General features: G+C 47.3%; 1 protein-coding gene across 1 annotated transcript in view; it reads left to right on the top strand.

Annotated features, from left to right (window-relative positions):
- RAB11FIP4 (RAB11 family interacting protein 4) overlaps positions 1-19433 on the top strand; it is a 171365-nt gene that overhangs the window by 44033 nt on the left and 107899 nt on the right. Inside the window, exons 2-3 of the mRNA XM_060203996.1 lie at positions 5485-5572; positions 7692-7780. Of these exons, the coding sequence (XP_060059979.1) occupies positions 5485-5572; positions 7692-7780 (177 nt within the window). The remainder of the gene's footprint in view (positions 1-5484; positions 5573-7691; positions 7781-19433) is intronic.

Genomic DNA, 19433 nt, shown 5'->3' with positions numbered 1-19433 from the left:
CTTGTGTATTAAAGGAACAAATTTCACGGAAAGAAAAAAAAGACGTGGATGCTTTGTGTTCACTTATGTAGCATGAAGCTCCTCATATATGCCAATAATGAGAGCTAACAGGCACACAGATGAACAAGACCGGTGCAGTCTGTGCCTTGGGGGAGCTCGGTTTGTAGCGAAGAAGACACCAATATAATCCCTTACAAGATTTATTTATGGGAGTCGGGCGGTAACGCAGTGGTTAAGCACACGTGGCACAAAGCGCAAGGACTGGCATAAGGATCCCAGTTCGAGCCCCCGGCTCCCCACCTGCAGGGGAGTCGCTTCACAGGCGGTGAAGCAGGTCTGCAGGTGTCTATCTTTCTCTCCCCCCTCTGTCTTCCCCTCCTCTCTCCATTTCTCTCTGTCCTATCCAACAACGACATCAATAACAATGGCAACAACAACAACAACAAAAAACAAGGACAACAAAAGGGAAAATAAATATAATAAAAAAAATATTTTTACAAAATGTAGCACACCTTGTTGGGTGCACATGTAACAATGTACAAGGACCAAGATTTGAGTCCCCAGTCCCCACCTACAGGGGGAAAGTTTTGCGAATGGTGAAGCAGTGCTGCAGGTATCTCTTTCTCTCTCTCTCTCTCTCTCTCTCTCTCTCTCTCTCTCTCTCTCAATTTCTGGCTCTCTCTGTCCAATAATCAATAAAGATAATTTTAAAAGGAGAATATATTTTAAATTATTTATTTGTTTATGAGAAAGGGATCAAGGGAGAGAGAGAACCAAGCATCACTGACGTACGCATTGCTGGGGTTAGAAGTCAGGACCTCATGCTTGAGAGTTCAACACTTTATCCACTGTACTAGCTCATGGACCATCACACCAATAAATTAAATGATGATATGAACATGCAGTTACACATTGCAACAAATAGTTTGAAAAATGCAGGATGCTACAGGGCAGGGAAGCAGCAGGGTGGTCCCTCATTAGATGGGGGTGGTCAGGAGAGGCTTGCCTGGTGGGGAATTGGGGCAGCACTTAATAGCAGAGTAAGTGGAAACCTGACGGGTGAATAGACAGTATCAGATGGTGAAGGAGAAGTCCCAGCATTCAGAATATCAGATAGCCTGTGCAAAGGCCCAGAGGCAGGAAAGTGCTTGGTTTGTTTGAGTTGCTAACTGAAGACCAGTGTGGTTGGAAATCAGTGAATGATTACAAGAAAAAGGGATGAGGCTGAGGGCTTAGATCATATGGGGCCTCCAGGCTATGTTGCAGAGTTTGGGCTTGGTGGAAAGCCACTGGATTTTTTTTTTTTTTTTTTGCCTCCAGGGTTATTGCTGGGGCTCAGTGCCTGCACTAAGAATCCACTGCTCCTGGTGACCATTTTGTTGTTGTTGTTGGATAGGACAGAAAGAAGTTGAGAGAGGAGGGAAACATAGAGAGGGGGAGATAAAGACACCTGCAGACCTGCTTCACCGCTTGTGAGGTGACCTCCCTGCAGATAGGGAGCTGGGGGCTCAAACAGGGATCCTTACACCGGTCCTTGTGCTTCTCACCACATGCACTTAACCGCCTGGCCTCCCACTGGATGGTTTTAAGCAAGGGAGTGGGTGATATGGAGAATGAATTATAGAAGTCTGAAAGTGGAAAAAAAAATAGATGAATTGAGAGACTTTCAGAGTCAGAGAGGGAGATGATGATGATGACTATGACCAGGCAAGGTCCTACGACTGATGTGAATAAGAAAAAAAAAGGTTTCTGGGGTGTGTGGGGTGGAGGGCTGCATGGAGGTGGCTCACCTGGTAGATAGAGCTCATGCTTCGTCATGTGTGCGGACCCGGGATTGAGCCCCCAGCCACCACCTGGGAGCACCAACAACACAAGGAAACTTCACAAGTGATGGGATGGTGCTGTGGTGTCTCTCTTCCTCTCTGTCTTTCTGTGTGTCTTACCTTCTAGCTAGGGGGAAAAAAACTTTATCAGGAGTGGTAGAATCATGCAGGCTCATAACTCCAATGATAAAATGGGGAGGGGTGAAGCAGGTGTCCTTGGAACATGACATTTGAACATGGACTGGATGAGTGTGAGAAGGTGTGGTCCCAGTGATGCTGGGAAACTGTGCAGTGGGCAGGAAGGGAGGAAGGAAGAAGTGGACTGGGAGTGGGTATTGGAGTGAGTGACATTGGAGGAGGGGGAGCAGTGGTAATGGCTGGGTCCTCAGTGCACCCCAGAGGCTCTGAGGTGGGGTGAGGAGACAAGAGTCTGATAAAGAGGATGCCCGAGCCGTGGGAAGCCATCATGGAAATGATTATCCACACAGCTTGTGGAAATGCTTCAGAATGAGTTCTAATAGCAAAGAGCTGAAAATAACCCAAATGCCCAACTCCTTAGGACAGTTAAAGCGATTATGATCTAGACACTGGGCAGGATATTTCACCATCACTAGCTGTGGGTGGCTCCCACTGGGTGTTGTGGTGTTTCCATATGCTGCCAAGCAGGGAGAAGCTCTCAACACTGACAGAGCTGGGTCCCTTGAGCTAAACCTTATTGACCTGCTTTAAATAAAACACAAGTGCCAGTAGGACCGAGAGGGGCACTGACCGCAAGCAGATGGCCCAGTGTTCACTGTGTAGCTGTAACCTGGTTCAAGAAGTGGGAACATCTTGGTGCCCTCCTCCCACCCCTAACACATACACATCCCATGAAGTTGATGCCAGTGTGGCCACTATCTGGGCCATAATAGGTTTTGCATTAAGTCTTGTTGGTTTGTAATTTTACTTTCATTTTGGCCTCCATGGTTCTACTAGGGATTCATCCTTGTGTGACCTTTCTACTCCTGGTGGACTCTTTTTCTTTCTCCCTTATAGAGGGCAAGAGACACAGATAGAGAGAGAAGGAGAGACACCACAGTACCGTTCCACTACCCGTGATGTTTCCCTTTGCACAATGCATTGTGCCAGGGCCTCAGACCTGAGACCTCACGTCTGGTGAGGTGTGCAGTTTATCTGCTGAACCATTTCCTACCCCTGTCAATTTATATTTTTCAATATTGTATATAAATGTGACATAGTTGTTTTCTTTCTGTAGACAAAGGGGAATTTGAGCAAGGATTCCCTAGAGCTGTCTTTTAGTAGTTCAGACCTTGTAGTTATAGCTTAGCTGAGTGGAAGGTGGAACGGCAGGCAGAGAGAGCTCTTGCCCTGCATGGGGGGAGCCTTGGCATTAGGGCCCTGGCACTGATACGGTGCAGTGGTGCTCTGGTCCTGTCTCTGTCTACAAAAACAAAGCCTGGGACATAGCGAGGTCTTTCGTTTGTTTCTTTTCTGTTATCACCACCAGGGTCATTGCTAGGGCTTCATATCTGCCTGATGAATCTACTGCTCTCTGCCATTTCTTTTTTCTTTTTCTTTTCTTTCCTTTTTTCTTTGCTTTTTGCCTCCAGGGTTGCCTCTGGGGCTTGGTGCTGGCACTACGAATCCACTACTCCTGCTGGTCATTTTTTCCTCATTTTATTGGACAGGACAGAGAGAAATTGAGAGAGGAGGGGAAGATAGAGAGGGAAAGAGACAGAGAGACACCTGCAGACCTACTTCACCACTTCTCAAGTGCCCCCCCCCCCATGCAGGTGAGGAACCAGGGGCTCAAACTGGAATATTTGCTCAGGTCTTTGTGCTTTGTACTATGTTCCCTTAACCTGGTGCATCATGGCCCAGACCCCCTTTTTTATTTATTTAAGATAAAGGCAGAGAGAAATTGAGAGGGGAAGTGAGAGATAGAAAGAGGGGCCAGGCAGTAAATCCACCTATCCCCCTCAACCTACAAAACACCAAAACCTTTTCCTACGCTCTCCCTGCACCTCCAAATGCACACACTCCACACCTTGAGAAAAAACAGACTCCACAGTCTTCTTCCAATACCAATTGTCGACATCCCTTTCTACCACCGAGGACTTAACACAGCAATTCCCCTTCTATTTTTCCTCTCTTCCAACACTACAAATCCACCACTCCTGACAACTAATTTTTCCTTCTTTTCTTTCTATTTATTTGATAGGACAGAGAAATTGAAGGGATGAGGAGATAGAGAGGGAGGGAGTTTGAGCTGGGTGGTGGCACACCATGCTGAGCACACATATTACCATGTGAAAGGAGCCAGTGCTTGGGGTGGGGGATGCTTCAGGAGTAGTGAAGCAGGTTGCAGGTGCCTCTTCTTGTCTCCCCTTCCTCATTTCAATTGTCTCTTGGGAAAAGCTCAACTAAAAGAGCTAGCTCTCAGTCCCAAGAAGCTGTTATTTTAAAAGGGTATAAAAATCATTGATGGGGCAGGGGAGACAGCATAATGGTTATGCAAACAAACTCTCATGCCTGAGGCTCCTAAGTCCCAGGTTCAATCCCCCGCACCACCATAAGCCTGAGCTGAGCAGTGCTCTGGTGTCTCTCTCTCTCTCTCCCTCTGTCTCTCTCAAAAATAAAATTAATAAAAAAATTTTTTTAAAAATTCAATGCAACAACAAAGGTTAATTAAAAAAAATCATCAATGCTGGGTGGGGGAGATAACATAATGGTTATGCAAAGAAACTCATGCCTGAAGCTCCAGAGTCCCAGGTTCAATCCCCCATACTACCATAAGCCAGAGCTGAGCCATGCTCTGGTTAAAAAAACAAAATGGCCACAAGAGCAGTGGATTCATAGTGCAGGCACTGAGTCCCAGTGATAACCCTGGAGGCAGAGACAGAGACAGAGAGAGAGAGAGAGAGAGAGAGAGCAATACACCTGCAACACCCTTCACCACTTGTGAAGCTTCTCCGCCCCAAAGGTGTGAACTGGGGGCCTGAACCCATGTCCTTCTGCATGGTAACATGTGTCCTACCTGGTATAGAGTAATGCCCTGGTTCTCTTTTTCTCACAGTAATAAAATCTTTTTTAAAAAATCAGAGTGGGGGCCGGGTGGTGGCGCACCTGGTTGGACACCTATGTTACAGTGCACAAGGACCCAGGTCCGAGCCCCCAGTCCCCACCTGCAGGGGGAAAGCTTTGCAAGAGGTAAAGCAGTGTTGCAGGTGTCTCTCTGTCTCTCCTCTATCACCCACTTCCCTCTTGATTTCTGACAGTCTCTATCCAGTAAATACAATAAAGATAATAAAATTTTTAAAAAATTTGGAGTGTTTGCTTTCCATGGGCTGGTCTCAGTGGAAGCGCTGGTGCCTGAAAGTCTGCCTGGACACACTGGTCTGAGTACTGCAGTGCTGGCTGAGTGGCCATCACTAATGTTCTCTGTCACCATGGAAGCTAGTGGCCCACCATTGTCTGGTGTTTAAAAGTGCCCCTAACCTGAGGGAGGGGGGGAGAGGGCACAGCTGGAGGGAGCAGTGGCTTCCCTTGGACTCAGGTGACAGCCCTCCCTTCATCTTAGGCTCCCTGGCCAGGCTCACCCCAGCTCCAGCTTCATGAACTATCTGGGTGACTCACACCTGTCCCTCTTCTCTTCTCCTAGGTAGAAAAACTTGTAAAATACCTGGACCCCAACGACCTGGGGAGAATCAACTTTAAGGACTTTTGCAGAGGGGTGTTCGCCATGAAAGGTGAGGTTCTGGAGGTGGGCCCTAAGGGTTGGGTCTTAACTCTGATCCTCTCATGTGGGGTCCTAGAAGTCCAGGGCGGAGCCCAGGAGTGGGCACTGCCCTGGACTTTCTCTAGGGGTTGTAGGGAAGGGTCTCGGACTCCCACTCCAGCTGTGGAGGGGCTGTGGTGCCTCTGAGGTCTGCATGGGCTCCCATACCTATCGCCAGGCCTGAGCAGCAGGCATTTCTGCCCTTCCTGTTGTCTGTTACCACCTGGAAAAGGACTCATTCTGGGCTAGAGAGGAAGTTCCTTAGGCAGCCCAGTGTGCGGTGCGGATCTAAGTCCAGCATGGGGGCGCCATGACGCCTGGGAAAGCTCCCGGGCTGTGGTGTCTGTGTCCTTCTAGATCTCTCTCTCTGTTTCTCTCTATCTAAATGGGGAAAAGTTGGCGTGGGGGTAATATAATCATTTGTCAGCAAGACCCCGGCTATACATTATTATTTTTTAATTTCTTGATTATATTTATTTATTTGATAGAGTCAGACAGAAATTGAGAGGAAGGGGGATAAAAAGGGGGCCGGGCTGTGGTGTACTGGGTTAAGTCCATGTATTACCTAGTGCAAGGATCCATACAAGGATCCTGGTTCGAGCCTCAGGCTCCCCACCTGCGGGGGGGGGGGGGTCACTTCACAAGCTGTGAAGCAGGTCAGCAGGTGTCTGTCTTTCTCTTCCCCTCTCTGTTTTCCTCTCCCCTCCCAATTTCTCTCTGTCCTATCCAATAAATTGGAAGGAGAAAAAAAAAAGTCTGCCAGGAGTAGTGGATTCATAGTGTTGACACCAAGCCCCAGTGATAACCCTGGAGGCAGAGAGAATGAGAGAGAGAGAGAGAGAGAGAGAGAGAGAGAGAGAGAGAGAGAGAGCTGCAGCCCTGCTTTACCATTCATGAAGATTTCCTCCTGCAGATGGGAACTGGAGGCTTGAAGCCGGGTCCTTGCGCATTGTAACATGTGTCCTTACCAGGTTCGCCACCATCTGGCCCCTACAACACATTGTTATTATATTGTTACTATTATTGTTGTTGTTGTTGCCACCAGAGTTATCACTGGAACTTGGTGCCTGCATGATGGATGAATCAACTGATCGACTGTTCCTAGTGGTCGTTTTTTCCTTTTATTTTTTTCTTGATAGGACAGAAAAAAATTGAGAGGGAAAGGGAAGATAGAAAGGGGGAGAAACAGAGAGAAACCTGCAACCCTACTTTACCACTTGTGAAGCTTCTCCCCTGCAGGTGGGGACCAGGAGCTTGAACCGGGATCCAGGTGTGACATTACCCAGTCCCCCAAAATTAATAATAATAATAAAAAGAGTATACTCTCTTTGTTTTCCTTTCCTTTCCCCGTGCCCCCCCCCCTTTCCTGAAAGAAGGTATCTTCTCCCTTGGATGAGCAAACGCCTAAGAGTTTCCCAGGACATGAGACCTGCAGTTTTAAATGGGCACAGGGCTGGGCAGACCTGCACCAGCTGGTCACATCTTCCCCACCTACTTCCTTTGTGTCCTCCCCCACTCTGTAGATTATACTTACTCTTTTCCTCTGTCTCATCCCACACACACTGTGTGTGTGTGTGTGTGTGTGTGTGTGTGTGTGTGTGTGTGTGTGTGTGTGTGGTCACTGGGGCTTCACTGCCCCGACTGACTTTCACATTTGGGGTGGGCGGGGTGGAGGAGTGTGAAGGGGGAAGGGAAGGAAAGACACTAATCATAACAAAGCTTCCCCTAGTACATTGGGAGCTAGACTTGATCCTAGGTCAGCTGCATGTGAGTCAGCCAGGGAAGTTATTGTCCCAGAAAGACCTCCTTTATTCTAGTCCCTTTGCCCAAACTGCCTGGCTTCAGCCTGTGGGAGTCTGTGTTCTGCATGTTCCTTGTTGGGGTTCATCCCAGGGAAGGATGGCTGAAAGGCAAGGCCCTGCACTGCTGACTCCCACCACCACCACCACCAACAACAACACCAACAGCCTGGGTGCTGCAGCCTTGCCTTTGGGTGACTGTTCTCCAGCCTCCCCACAGCCCTTCCCACTGAGACTCATTCGTTAGAGGCTAAAGTGTGGGGAAGGCTCTGACTCGCTGTCCGTCTACAGGCTGCGAGGAGCTGCTGAAGGATGTGCTGTCCGTGGAGACCGCGGGGACCCTGGCCTGCATGCCCGAGATCCCGGACTGTGTGGACCAGGTGAGTGGAGGAGGGTGGGCGTCTTCAGTCCCCCTCCCCATGCTTAGTGTCATGCCCCCTCCAAACACCTTTCCACTTCAAAGTCAGGAAATGGTTTTTGCAACCAGAGCAGTGACTCCCCTTGGGAAGCTACAGCAGAGAGCATAAGAGCTGGAGTCTTCTGTGACACCACAGAGAAACTGAGTCTGTGTGTGTGTGTGTGTGTGTGTGTGTGTGTGTGTGTGTGTGTGTGTGTGTGTGTGTGTGTGTGTGTCAGTGTCAAGGTGAACAGCAGTCGGGGCCAAGGCATGCTGCTCCTCTCCTAGCCCACAGCCCACCGAGCTGATAGGCGTCTGTGTAGTTTTCTTCCAAACGACAACCAGTTTTCCAGCTCCCCGCTTCTCTGACCACAAAGGGGTATTCAGTGATTCAGCTTAAGTCTGACATGATTACCTGAAGCCAGTGTGAACCTGCCACTCCCTCACAGACAGACTCTGAAGCAAACCTGCATTTCTACAGAGCCAACTACAAATGTGGGGGTTTCCACCAGCCCCAGGAGGCCTACTCTTCCAACTCACAGGACTCAGGGAAACACTGTGCTTATGATTATTAATTTATTATAATGGACACAACTCTGGTGTGGGTCCAGCATCTGGACCCAAATGACATGAGTTATTTTTTATGACTGAAGCAGCTCAGGGATCACTTTGGCCATTGGTACACTTCTTGGGACCTCATTAGATGCGTGTGTGTGTGTGTGTGTGTGTGTGTGTGTGTGTGTGTGTCTGTGGAGGGGAGCTGGGTATGATCAGGGTTAGGACTGGGTGCAGGGGGTTTGCACATAGTGTCACAGAACCCAGCAAAGTTGTGTTGCAGGGGCATCAGAGACCTACTCAGGTGCCAGGTATAATGTCAGTGTCACTAAGATGGGAACCAGGTGCCTCGACCTCAGAGTGGCATACGCCAAACAGAGCCCACTGGGAAGAGCAGTGAGATCTGGGTTCAGGCCTGCCCAAATGTTCTAGCAGATGTGGGTGACTATGCATGTGGGGCCAACCGTGGGACCAGAACCAAGGCAGAGAACCCCAAGTGTGCCAAGTGTCCCTTGAGTTGTTTGTTTTGGATAGAGACAGAGAGAAATTGATAGGGAGAGAGAAAGAGAGACACCTGCAGATCTGCTTCACTGTTCATAAAGCCTCTCCCCTGCAGGTGGGAACTGGGGGCTTGAACCTGGGTCCTTGTGCACAGTGTGTGTGTGTTCAACTGGTGCACCACCACCTGACGCCCTCTGACTTTATTGGAGTGTGACCCTCATAGCTTGCTGGGCAGTAAGCGGGGTGAAGAGGTGGACTGTGGGATCCAACATTCAGAACTGGGTCCAGGGCAGAGGGTAGTTAGCATAATGTTTATGCAAAGAGACTCTCATGCCTGAGGCTCCAAAGTCCCACCTGCAGGGGAGAGGCTTTATGAACATTGAAGCAGATCTGCAGGTGTCTCTCTTTCTCTCTCCCTATCAATATCGCTCTGTCTCCAAAGTCCCAGGTTCAAGCTCCAGCATCACCATGAGCCAGAGCTGAGTAGTGCTCTGATTAAAAAAGAAAAAGAAAACTGGGCCCATACCCCACTTTGGCCTTTGCCTCCCTGGCAAACAGCAGCAAAATGTTCTCTGTTCCTCTGAGCATCAATTTCCTCGACTTTCAGACAGGGCTGCCCAGCGAGCCTTCCACAGGAGGGCCTGTGAAAGTTTCAGGAGAAAAGGCTGTCAGCACCTGAGAATGCCTTCCTCCTGCTGTGCACTGGAGACCACTGTGGGAGAGCGGTGCTAAGGGGAGTGTGCAGTCTCCCTTTCCCTGTGGGAGGCTGTGTCTGAAAGGTGTGGCAGAGGAAAGGCCTGCTGGCAGGGGCTGGAATACCAGACTTCCGCAGCAGCAGGACCCAACACTCCCAGCTATGTGAGCCTGCTTTGTGGCGCCCACAGGAGACCACCGGTGCTGCCAAGACAGACAGAACATGGAGAAAGGCAGAAAATCGGCATGGAAGAGGGGCCCTCCATAAAGGTGCTCCTCTTTCTGAAGCAACATTTTTCTTTCTGAATACTGAATCTGGAGGTTATAGAGAAGCAAAAAGGAGGCCGAGAAGATACAGCTCACTGGGTAGGGCACAGGTGTCACCATGGCAGTTTGAGCTCTGGCACCACTTGGGAGGTTCTGTGACAGGGTAAGTCCTAGAGTGCCCTCTCTCTCTCTTTCTCTCTCTCTCTTTGAAAAAAGCAACCTGAGAGCAGTGAACTTGTGCATACATGAGGCCCCAACCCCATCAAAGGGGGGAAAAAAAAGAAAAAAGGGAGGGTGGTGGGAAAATGAAGGAACGAAGGAAGGAAGGAAGGAAGGTAGGTTGGTTAGAGAGAGAAAGAAGGGGCTGGGTGGTGGCGTATCTGGATGAGTGCACATGTTACAGTGTGCGAAGACCTGGGTTTGAGCCCCTGCTCCCCGCCTGCAGGGGGAAAGCTTTGTGAATGGTGAAGCAAGGCTACAGGTGTCTCTGTCTCTCCCTCTCTATCTTCCCCTTCCCTCTTGATTTCTGTCTGTCTTTATCCAATAAACAAATAAAGATAATTTAAAAAGAGGGGGCTGGGCTGTAGCACAGCGGGTTCAGCACACGTGGCACAAAGCACAAGGACCAGCATAAGGATCCTGGTTCAGGCCACTGCCCCCCACCTGCAGGGGGTTACTTCACAAGCGGTGAAGCAGGTCTACAGATGTCTATCTTTCTCTCCCCATCTCTGTCTTCCCCCTCTCTGGACTTCTCTCTGTCCTATCCAACAACAATGACAGCAATGACAATAATAACAATAAAAACAAGAAGGGCAAAAAGGGCAACAAAAATAGGGGGGAAATGGCCTCCAGGAGCAGTGGATTTGTAGTGCAGGCACTAAGCTCAATGATAACCCTGGAGGAAAAAATAAATAAATAAGGGGGGTGGGAGTTCCGGGAGATGGCACAGTGGATAAAGCATTAGGCTTTCAAGCATGAGGTCCTGAGTTCAATTCCCCAGCAGCACATGTACCAGAGTCATACCAGGTTCTTTCTCTCTCTCCTCCTCTTTCTCATGAATAAATAAATAAAATCTTTTAAAAAAAGAAATCAGGTCATCTATACCTTTAAGAGAGAGAGAGAGAGAGAAGAAAGGCAGAGTGGATCTCAGCAGACCATAGAAAATGTTCTGTCTTGGGACATTGCGTATGTGCAGGTTTTGTTTCTCCTGATTTCAGTGGCTCCCTCATGAGCCTTCTGTCCTCCATACAGACATGACCCTTTCAGGTGTCTGGGGGGGTCAGAGACCAGCGAGATGACCTTCTTGGCAAGCCCCGCCGTGAGTGCTCAGTGGGGCAGCTCTGCTCACCAGAAATCTGTCCTCACTGTGGCTTCCTGTGTCTGTCTAATGGGCTCAGGGCCCAGGATGCTAGGCTGTGACTTCTGGGCCCAATGGAGGCGCCTGTGATTCTGGGCTCCACTTAGCTAAAGGCCAGGAGGGGCAGGACTTCCAAGGGCCAGTTTGGGTCAGGTCCTACTCCTGTAGGAAGTCCCTTGCTGTGTGTCCCAATTGTCCCCTAGGGGTCAGCTTGAGACCAGAAGCCAGTAAGGAGCCTGGGTCACTGCTCAGGCTTCCCATGTGCTGCTTGGGGCCCAGATCAGAGTAGTTCAGGAACTATGCAGGTTTCCATACAAGATAAGACAACACACCCCATCTCCTCTGGCTCTAGACACAGTGGAACAATGAGTGAGGTTCATTGGCGGGAGGGATGTGCACCTGATTAAGAATACATGTTACCATGTTCAAGGACCTGGATTTTAGTCCCCACTTCCCACCCGCAGGGGGGAAACTTCATGAGCAGTGAAGCAAGTACTACAGATGTTTATCTTTCTCTCTCCCTCTCAATCTCCCCCTCCCCTCTCAGTTTCTCTCTGTCCTAGCAAATAAAAATTAAAAGAAAAGAAAAGAAAAAGGAGGAATGCAATAGTGTAGATAGTGGTGACAGGGAGAGGCTGACCGGGCCCCTGTGGAACTGTCCCCACTGGGTGGTTCCTACTCTGCCCATGACCTCAGAGCCTGCGACACCCCACCCAACTCATGGAGTTCTCAGTTCTGGTGCAAGGGGACTGGCTTTGATGGCATACCCTGGCGCAGGTACTGGGTGTCCCCATAGTCCATGGACAAAGGTCCTTGAGAAATGCTGCCCATTGACTTCCCTGTATTGAAGCCCCCAGTCTGCATGTGGGTGGTCTGATCTCCATGGGAGGAGGTAGACAAGATACAGAGAGCCCCAGGCCTCAGGGGTAAGTGGGGGGGGGGGGGCAGTGAGATGACAACCGACATCAGTGTTGTGAGGTCTAGGCTCCACTTGCACTAATAGGCTCACACAGAAAAGAGTTGGGACCAGCCAGTGGCACACATTACCATGCACAAGGTCCCAAGTTCAACTCCAGCCCCCACCTGCAGGGGGGAACTTCACAAGCAGTAAAGCAGGGCTGCAGCTATCTCTCTTTTCCATCTTTTTGTTGTTATTATCATCTTTACTTATTGGATAGAGACAGCCAGAAATCAAGAGGAAGGGGGGTATACAGAGGGAGAGAGACACCTGCAGCCCTGCTTCACCACTCGCAAAGCTTTCTCCCTGCAGGTGGGGACCAGGGGCTTGAACCTGGGTCCTTGCATATTGTAACATGTGCCCTCAACCAGGTGTGCCACCCCCAGCCCCTCTTTTTCCCTCTCTATCCCCTCTTCCTTCTTAATTTCTGTCTGTCCTAACAAATAAAGAAAAGGAAAAAAGGGAAAAAAAACATGACCCCCCCCCCCAGGAGTGATGGATTCATTGCCAGTGATAACCCTGGTGGCAATTGAAAAAAAAAAAAGTGAGGTCACCCACCCCTGTTTAACCACCATCTTAGTAAAGGATGCCACCATCTGTGCAGTGCCCCAGGCACTCTTAAGCTCCCTCCCCCCAGCAGAGTCCTCCTCCCTCATCACTCCGCCCCTCTTCTCCTCTCCCATCATTGCTGTGGACTCTCCTCACTGTCCGCATGGCCTCAGGATCTTGCGTAGGAGTTGCTGTGAGTGTGCCCGCTCCTCTTCCGTGCCCCCTCAGCCTTAATGGGACAAGACCCATCACTGGTCCTACCTGCTTCCCCAAGCTCATGGCACATCTCTCGCTCCAAGATGGGGACTCTGCACTGCTCTTTACTTTCTGAAATACTGTTCTCTCCTGCCTTGAGACTGTGCACAAGCATTGTCTTTCTTCCAGGATGTCCTCCCACCCACTGTCCCTAGGAGAACTGCTCATTATGTAAGACTTACACACGGCCACCTTCTCTAGGAAGCCTCCCCTGGTTGCCTCTGTCCCTCCTGCCTGCCCCTGCAGCCTGGAGGAAGACCTGCTTTGAGCTTTCTTTTATATGTTTATTATTTATGTATTCTTAGTAGATAGGAATTAGAGAGAAATTGAGAGGAGAGGAGGAAGTAGAGATGAGATAGAGAGATAGACCTGCAACCCTGCTTCACTGTTGGTGAAGTCTCCCCCTGCAGGTGGGGAGCAGAGGCTCAAACCTAGGTCCTTGAACTTGGCAATGTGTGCACCCTATCAGGTGTGTTACTACCGAGTCCCCCTAGTCCCACTGCTCTGAGCTTGCCTTTTTTTTTTTTTTTTTTTTTTTGGTAGGACAGAGAGAAACTGTGAGACGAGATAGAGAGGAAGAGAGACACCTGCAGACCTGCTTCACCACTCATGAAGCTTTCCCCCCTGCAGATGGGGACGGAGGCCTTGAATCTGGGTCCTTGTGCATGGTAACATGGTCAGTTAGCCAAGTATGCCATCACCCGGCCTTCCCTTTGAGCCTTCTTGAAACACTGTGCCCTCTACTGCTGCCTTACCCTTGCCCCTCATGACAGTTCCATGTTCTTAGAGTGGCTCGTGGTGGCAGGTCAGTCCCCATAGTGAATATCTTCTCCAGACCCTGCAGAACATTTTTCTAAGTATTTCTAGGATTAGAGATCTAGAAATAGACCTGATGTGTCAAAGGATTTGCAATTTTATTTTTCAGTAATGTAGCCCAAATCTTCTTTCAAAAAGACTGTGCCAGTGGTATCAGCTAAGAATGCGAGCGAGTGTCCAACCCCACCCCTTTGTCAGCTGTGCTGCTGACCTTCTTCCTGTGGCTTGGCCTCCCTTCCTCTCCACTCCCAGTGGCTATTTTTTCCTTTTATTTATTTTTTATTTTTATATTTTATTTGATAGGACAGAGAAAAACTGAGAAGAGAAGGGGAGTGGTCTGGGAGGTGTTGCAATGGATAAAGCATAAGACACTCAAACATGAGGTCCTGAGTTCAGTCCCTGGCATTACATGTATTAAAGTGATGTCTGGTTCTTTCTCTCTCTCCTCTCTTCTTCATGAATAAATAAATCAATTTTTTTTTGAAAAAAGGGGGCAGGGTAGAGGAGATAGAGAAGGGGAGAGGGGGGCAGGCCAGTGGCACACCTGGTTAAGTGCACACACTACAGTGCACAAGGACCCAGGTTCAAGCCCCTGGTCCCCACCTATAAGGGGAAAGCTTCACTAGTGGTGAAGCAGGGCTTGCAGGTGTCTCTCTGTTTCTTTCCTTCACTGTCTCCCCCTCCCCCTTTCAGTTTCTCTCTAGTAATAAATTTTTTTAAGATTTTATTTATTTATTAATGAGGAAGATAGGAGGAGAGAGAAAGAACCAGACATCACTCTGCCATATGTGCTGCCGGGGATTGAACTCAGGACCTCATGCTTGAGAGTCCAAAGCTTTATCACTGCGCCACCTGCCGGACCACAGAAATAATTTTTAAAAATATTTATTTATTCCCTTTTGTTGCCCTTGTTTTTTTTTAATTTTTTAAAATTTTATTTCTTTATTGGGGAATTAATGTTTTACATTCTACAGTAAATACAATAGTTTGTACATGCATAACATTCCCCAGTTTCCCATATAACAATACAACCCCCACTAGGTCCTCTGTCATCCTTCTTGGACCCTATTCTCCGCACCCACCCACCCCCACCCGAGTCTTTCTTTTTTAATTTTTTTAATTAATTTTATTTTTGAGAGAGATGCAGAGAGTGAGACACACACAGAGAGAGAAACACCAGAGCACTGCTCAGCTCTGGCTTACAGTGGTGCGGGGGATTGAACCTGGGACTTAGGAGCCTCAGGAATGAGAGTCTGTTTGCATAACCATTATGCTGTCTCCCCCGCCCCCAGAGTCTTCTACTTTGGTGCTATATGCCAATTCCATTTCAGGTTCTACTTGTGTTTTTTTTTTTTTTCTGATCTTGTTTTTCAACTTCTGCCTGAGAGTGAGATCATCCCATATTCATCCTTCTGTTTCTGACTTATTTCACTCAACATGAATTTTTCAAGGTCCATCCAAGATCAGCTGAAAACAGTGAAGTCACCATTTTTTACAGCTGAGTAGTATTCCATTGTGTATATAGACCACAACTTGCTCAGCCACTCATCTGCTGTTGGACACCTGGCTTGCTTCCAGGTTTTGGCTATTACAAATTGTGCTGCCAAGAACATATGTGTACACAGATCTTTTTGGATGCATATGTTCGGTTCCTTAGGATATATCCCCAGGAGAGAAATTGCAGGATCATAGGGTAAGTCCATTTCTAGCCTTCTGAGAGTTCTCCAGACTGTTCTCCACAGAGGCTGGACCAACTGACATTCCCACCAGCAGTGTAGGAGGGTTCCTTTGACCCCACACCCTCTCCAGCATTTGCTGCTGTTACCTTTTCTGATGTATGACATTCTCACAGGAGTGAAGTGGTATCTCATTGTTGTCTTTATTTGCATTTCTTTGACAATCACAGACTTGGAGCATTTTTTCACGTGTTTCTTGACCTTTTGGATCTCTTCTGTGGTGAATATTCTGTCCATGTCCTCTCCCCATTTTTGGATGGGGTCGTTTGTTTTCTTGTTGTTGAGTTTGGCAAGCTCTTTATATATTTTGGTTATTAGCTTCTTGTCTGATGTATGGCATGTAAAGATCTTCTCCCATTCTGTGAGGGGTCTCTTGGTTTGGGTAGTGGTTTCTTTTGCTGTGAAGAAGCTTTTTTTAAAAAAAAAAAAATGATTTATTTCCCTTTTGTTGTCTTTGTTGTTTTTTATTGTTGTTGTAGTTATTATTGTTGTTATTGATGTGGCCGTTGTTGGATAGGACAGAGAGAAATGGAGAGAGGAGGGGAAGACAGAGGGAGAAAGAAAGACACCTGCAGACCTGCTTCACCGCTTGTGGAGCGACTCTCCTGCAGGTGGGGAGCCGGGGGCTCAAACCGGATACTTCTGCCAGTCGTGCGCTTAACCCACTGTGCTACCACCAGACTCCCGTGAAGAAGTTTTTTAATTTGATGTAGTCCCATAGGTTTATACTTGCTTTAGTCTTCTTTGTAATTGGATTCATTTCATTGAAGATGTCTTTAAAATGTATGTGGAAAAGAGTTCTGCCAATATTTTCCTCTAAGTATCTGATAGTTTCTGGTCTAACATCCAAGTCCTTGATCCCCTTGGAATTTACTTTTGTATTTGGTGAAATATAGTGGTTCAGTTTCATTCTTCTGCATGTTTCAACCCATTTTTTCCAACACCATTTGTTGAAGAGACTCTGTTTTCCCCCATTTAATAGTCTGGGCCCCTTTGTGAAAGATTAGATGTCCATAGGTGTGGGTGCGCTTGTTTTTTTTTTTTTTTTTTTCCTCCTCCAGGGTTATTGCTGGGCTCAGTGCCTGCACCATGAATCCACCGCTCCTGGAGGCCATTTTTTTCCCCCTTTTGTTGCCCTTGTTGTAGCTTCGTTGTGGCTATTATTATTGCCCTTGTTGACGCAATTCGTTGTTGGATAGGACAGTAGTTATTACATATTTTCTCTTCCGCAACAGTCTTTCAAACAAGTCTATTAAAATTTCTACTTGTTAGAACCTGAGCTGGAATTGGCGTATTGCACCAAAGTAAGACTCTGGGGTGATTGTGGCAGGTGGGGGGAATACAGGTCCAAGAAGGATGACAGAGGACCTAGTGGAGGTTGTACTGTTACGTGGAAAACTGAGAAATGTTATGCATGTACAAACTATTGTATTTACTGTAGAATGTAAAACATTAATTCCCCAATAAAGAAATTTTTAAAAATTTAAAAAAATTACTTGTGGGCTGGGTGGCTTAGCGCACCTGGTTGAGCGCACATGTTACAATGCACAAGGAGCCAGATTTGAGCCCCCAGTCCCCACCTGCAGAGGAAAAGCTTTGCAAGTGGTGAAGCAGTGTTGCAGGTGTCTCTCTGTCTCCCTCTCTATCACCCCCTTCCCTCTCTATTTCTGGCTGTCTCTAGCCAATAAATAAAATAAAGATAATAATTTTTTTTTTAATTTTCTATTTGTGAGTCTGTGGGACAGCTCATCAGATAAAGTATGTGCCTTACCATATGTGAAACCGTGGGGTTAACTCCTCACTGATGGGAGTACTATGTACAGCACCAAAAGGACTTCCATAGATGGTGGAATGGTGTTTGGGTGTTTCTCCCTCTTTTTTCTTCTTCTTCTTCTTTTTTTTTTATAGACTAAGGTTTTTTCGTTTGTTTTAATTTTTTATTATCTTTATTTATCTATTGAATAGAGACAGCAGGAACTGAGAGGGAAAGGGGAGATAGAGAGGTAGAGAGAAAGAGAGACATGTGCAGCACTGCTTCACCATTTGCAAAGTTCCCCCCCTGCAGGTGGGATATTGTAACATGTGCCTTCAACCAGGTGTGCCACCTTTCCTCTCTTTCTAAGGATATAGAATAAAAAATTGGGCTGGGCAGAGTACTCAGCAGTATTGTGCGTGTGCAAGGCCCTGGGTTGATTCCCTGCATACGGAAGTTTCCAGCTGTGACCCAGGAGGTGGTATAGTGGATAAAGCATTAGATTCTCAACCATAAGGTCCCAGGTTCTACTAGCATCACATGTGCCAGACTAATGCTCTGGTTCTCTCTCCTCATCTTCTCTTTTTCTGTCATAAATAAATTAAAAAATAGATGTTTTTTAAATTTTTTTTCCTGCTAGAGATTTTGTTTGAAATTTGTACGACAAGTGGAGAGAATTCATTTCAGTTTGAAATTCATTTTCATTCAGGTTGAAATTCAGTCTTCATTTTCAGAATGAAAATATAACTGAAATTCTTTTTTTTTTTAATTTTTTACCTGGGAGCTCAGACCCTCAGGCTTATATAACCATTTTTAATTTTTTAATGTTTATTTATTTGTTCCTTTTTGTTGTCCTTGCTGTTTTTTATTGCAATAGTTGTTGTTGTTGTTGTTGATGCTGTTGGATAGGACAGAGAGAAATGGAGAGAGGAGGGAAAGACAGAGAGGGGGAGAGAAAAAGATAGACACCTGCAGACCTGCTTCACTGCCTGTGAAAGGAACCCCCTGCAGGTGGGGAACCAGGGGCTTGAACCAGGGTCCTTACGCCAGTCCTTACACTTTGCACCACGTGGGCTTAACCCGATGCGCTACTGCCGGACTCCCTTATATAACCATTATGCTGTTTCCCCAGCCCTAAGTGAACTTCTTATATTACATTTTTGAGAGTTCTTTTTTAATCCAGGAGCATAGTTTATATCATTTATCCTGATCTTCAGCAAGGTGTTATGATTTTCTCAACTAGGTTCTAGACATTTCTTCATAATAATTTGCCGGTGTTTCTTTTGCTGTTATGTAGGACTTTCTGGTCCTGATATTTTTTAATTGGTTGTGGCTCTGAATAGGACAGCTTTTCATACTGGTCTTGCCATGACAACCAACTCATCTCTTTTATTAGTTCTAATTGCTCACTTATATAAAGGAGGTCCTGGGATAATGTTTCATCCAGTGTCACTTTGTTGATGTTGAAACAAGCAACAGCTGATATTTCTCATCAGCTCTTTGAAGAAAAAGAAACAATCATTTCCTGGCGAAAGGCACTGTGTGTGGGGTTGGCATGTTCTATTTCCCCAGGTCTGCTTGGGTTTTTCTCTGAGCACTGATTTCCTCCCACGCCCCAGAGATGAGCACATTGAGCTCACTGCTGTGTCTCAGTCTTTACAGTGTGAGTGAGTGTGTGCGAGAGAGAAGGGGGGAGGGTGGGCTTGGCCGGGACTGGTTCTTGTCTTGTGCTCTGAGCTGCCAGGAATAGACTCTGACCACCTCAACCCCTGAAATGAAATAGAAGGATTGGAAAAAGAATGAATGGGAGGGGATGGCATAACGGTTATGCAAAAAGACTTTCATGCCAGAGGCTCCAAAGTGCCAAATTCAGTTCCCCATACCACCATGAACCAGAGTTGAGCAGTGGTCCAGGGAAATTAATTAATTAATTGATACAAATTATAGTTTGATATTAGAAGTATCTTAGGTCTTTACTTAGAAATGTACTGATGTCTTTATAACTAGAATTGTACCATAAAAACTTGCCTCTTGTCTATATCAATTAGGCTGTGGTGAAATTTGTTTCCTTAGAAATTCCTTCACAGGAGCCAGGCAGTAACACAGCGGGTTAAGTGCACATGGCATAAAGCGCAAGGACCGGCATAAGGATCCTGGTTCCAGCCCCCGGCTCCTCACCCCCCGGCTCCTCACCGG

The sequence above is a fragment of the Erinaceus europaeus genome, chromosome 12, assembly GCF_950295315.1.
Source record: "Erinaceus europaeus chromosome 12, mEriEur2.1, whole genome shotgun sequence".
Taxonomy (NCBI): Eukaryota; Metazoa; Chordata; class Mammalia; order Eulipotyphla; family Erinaceidae; genus Erinaceus; species Erinaceus europaeus.
The sequence above is the reverse complement of the archived record's forward strand: the minus strand, read 5'-3'. Positions and strand labels throughout refer to the sequence as shown.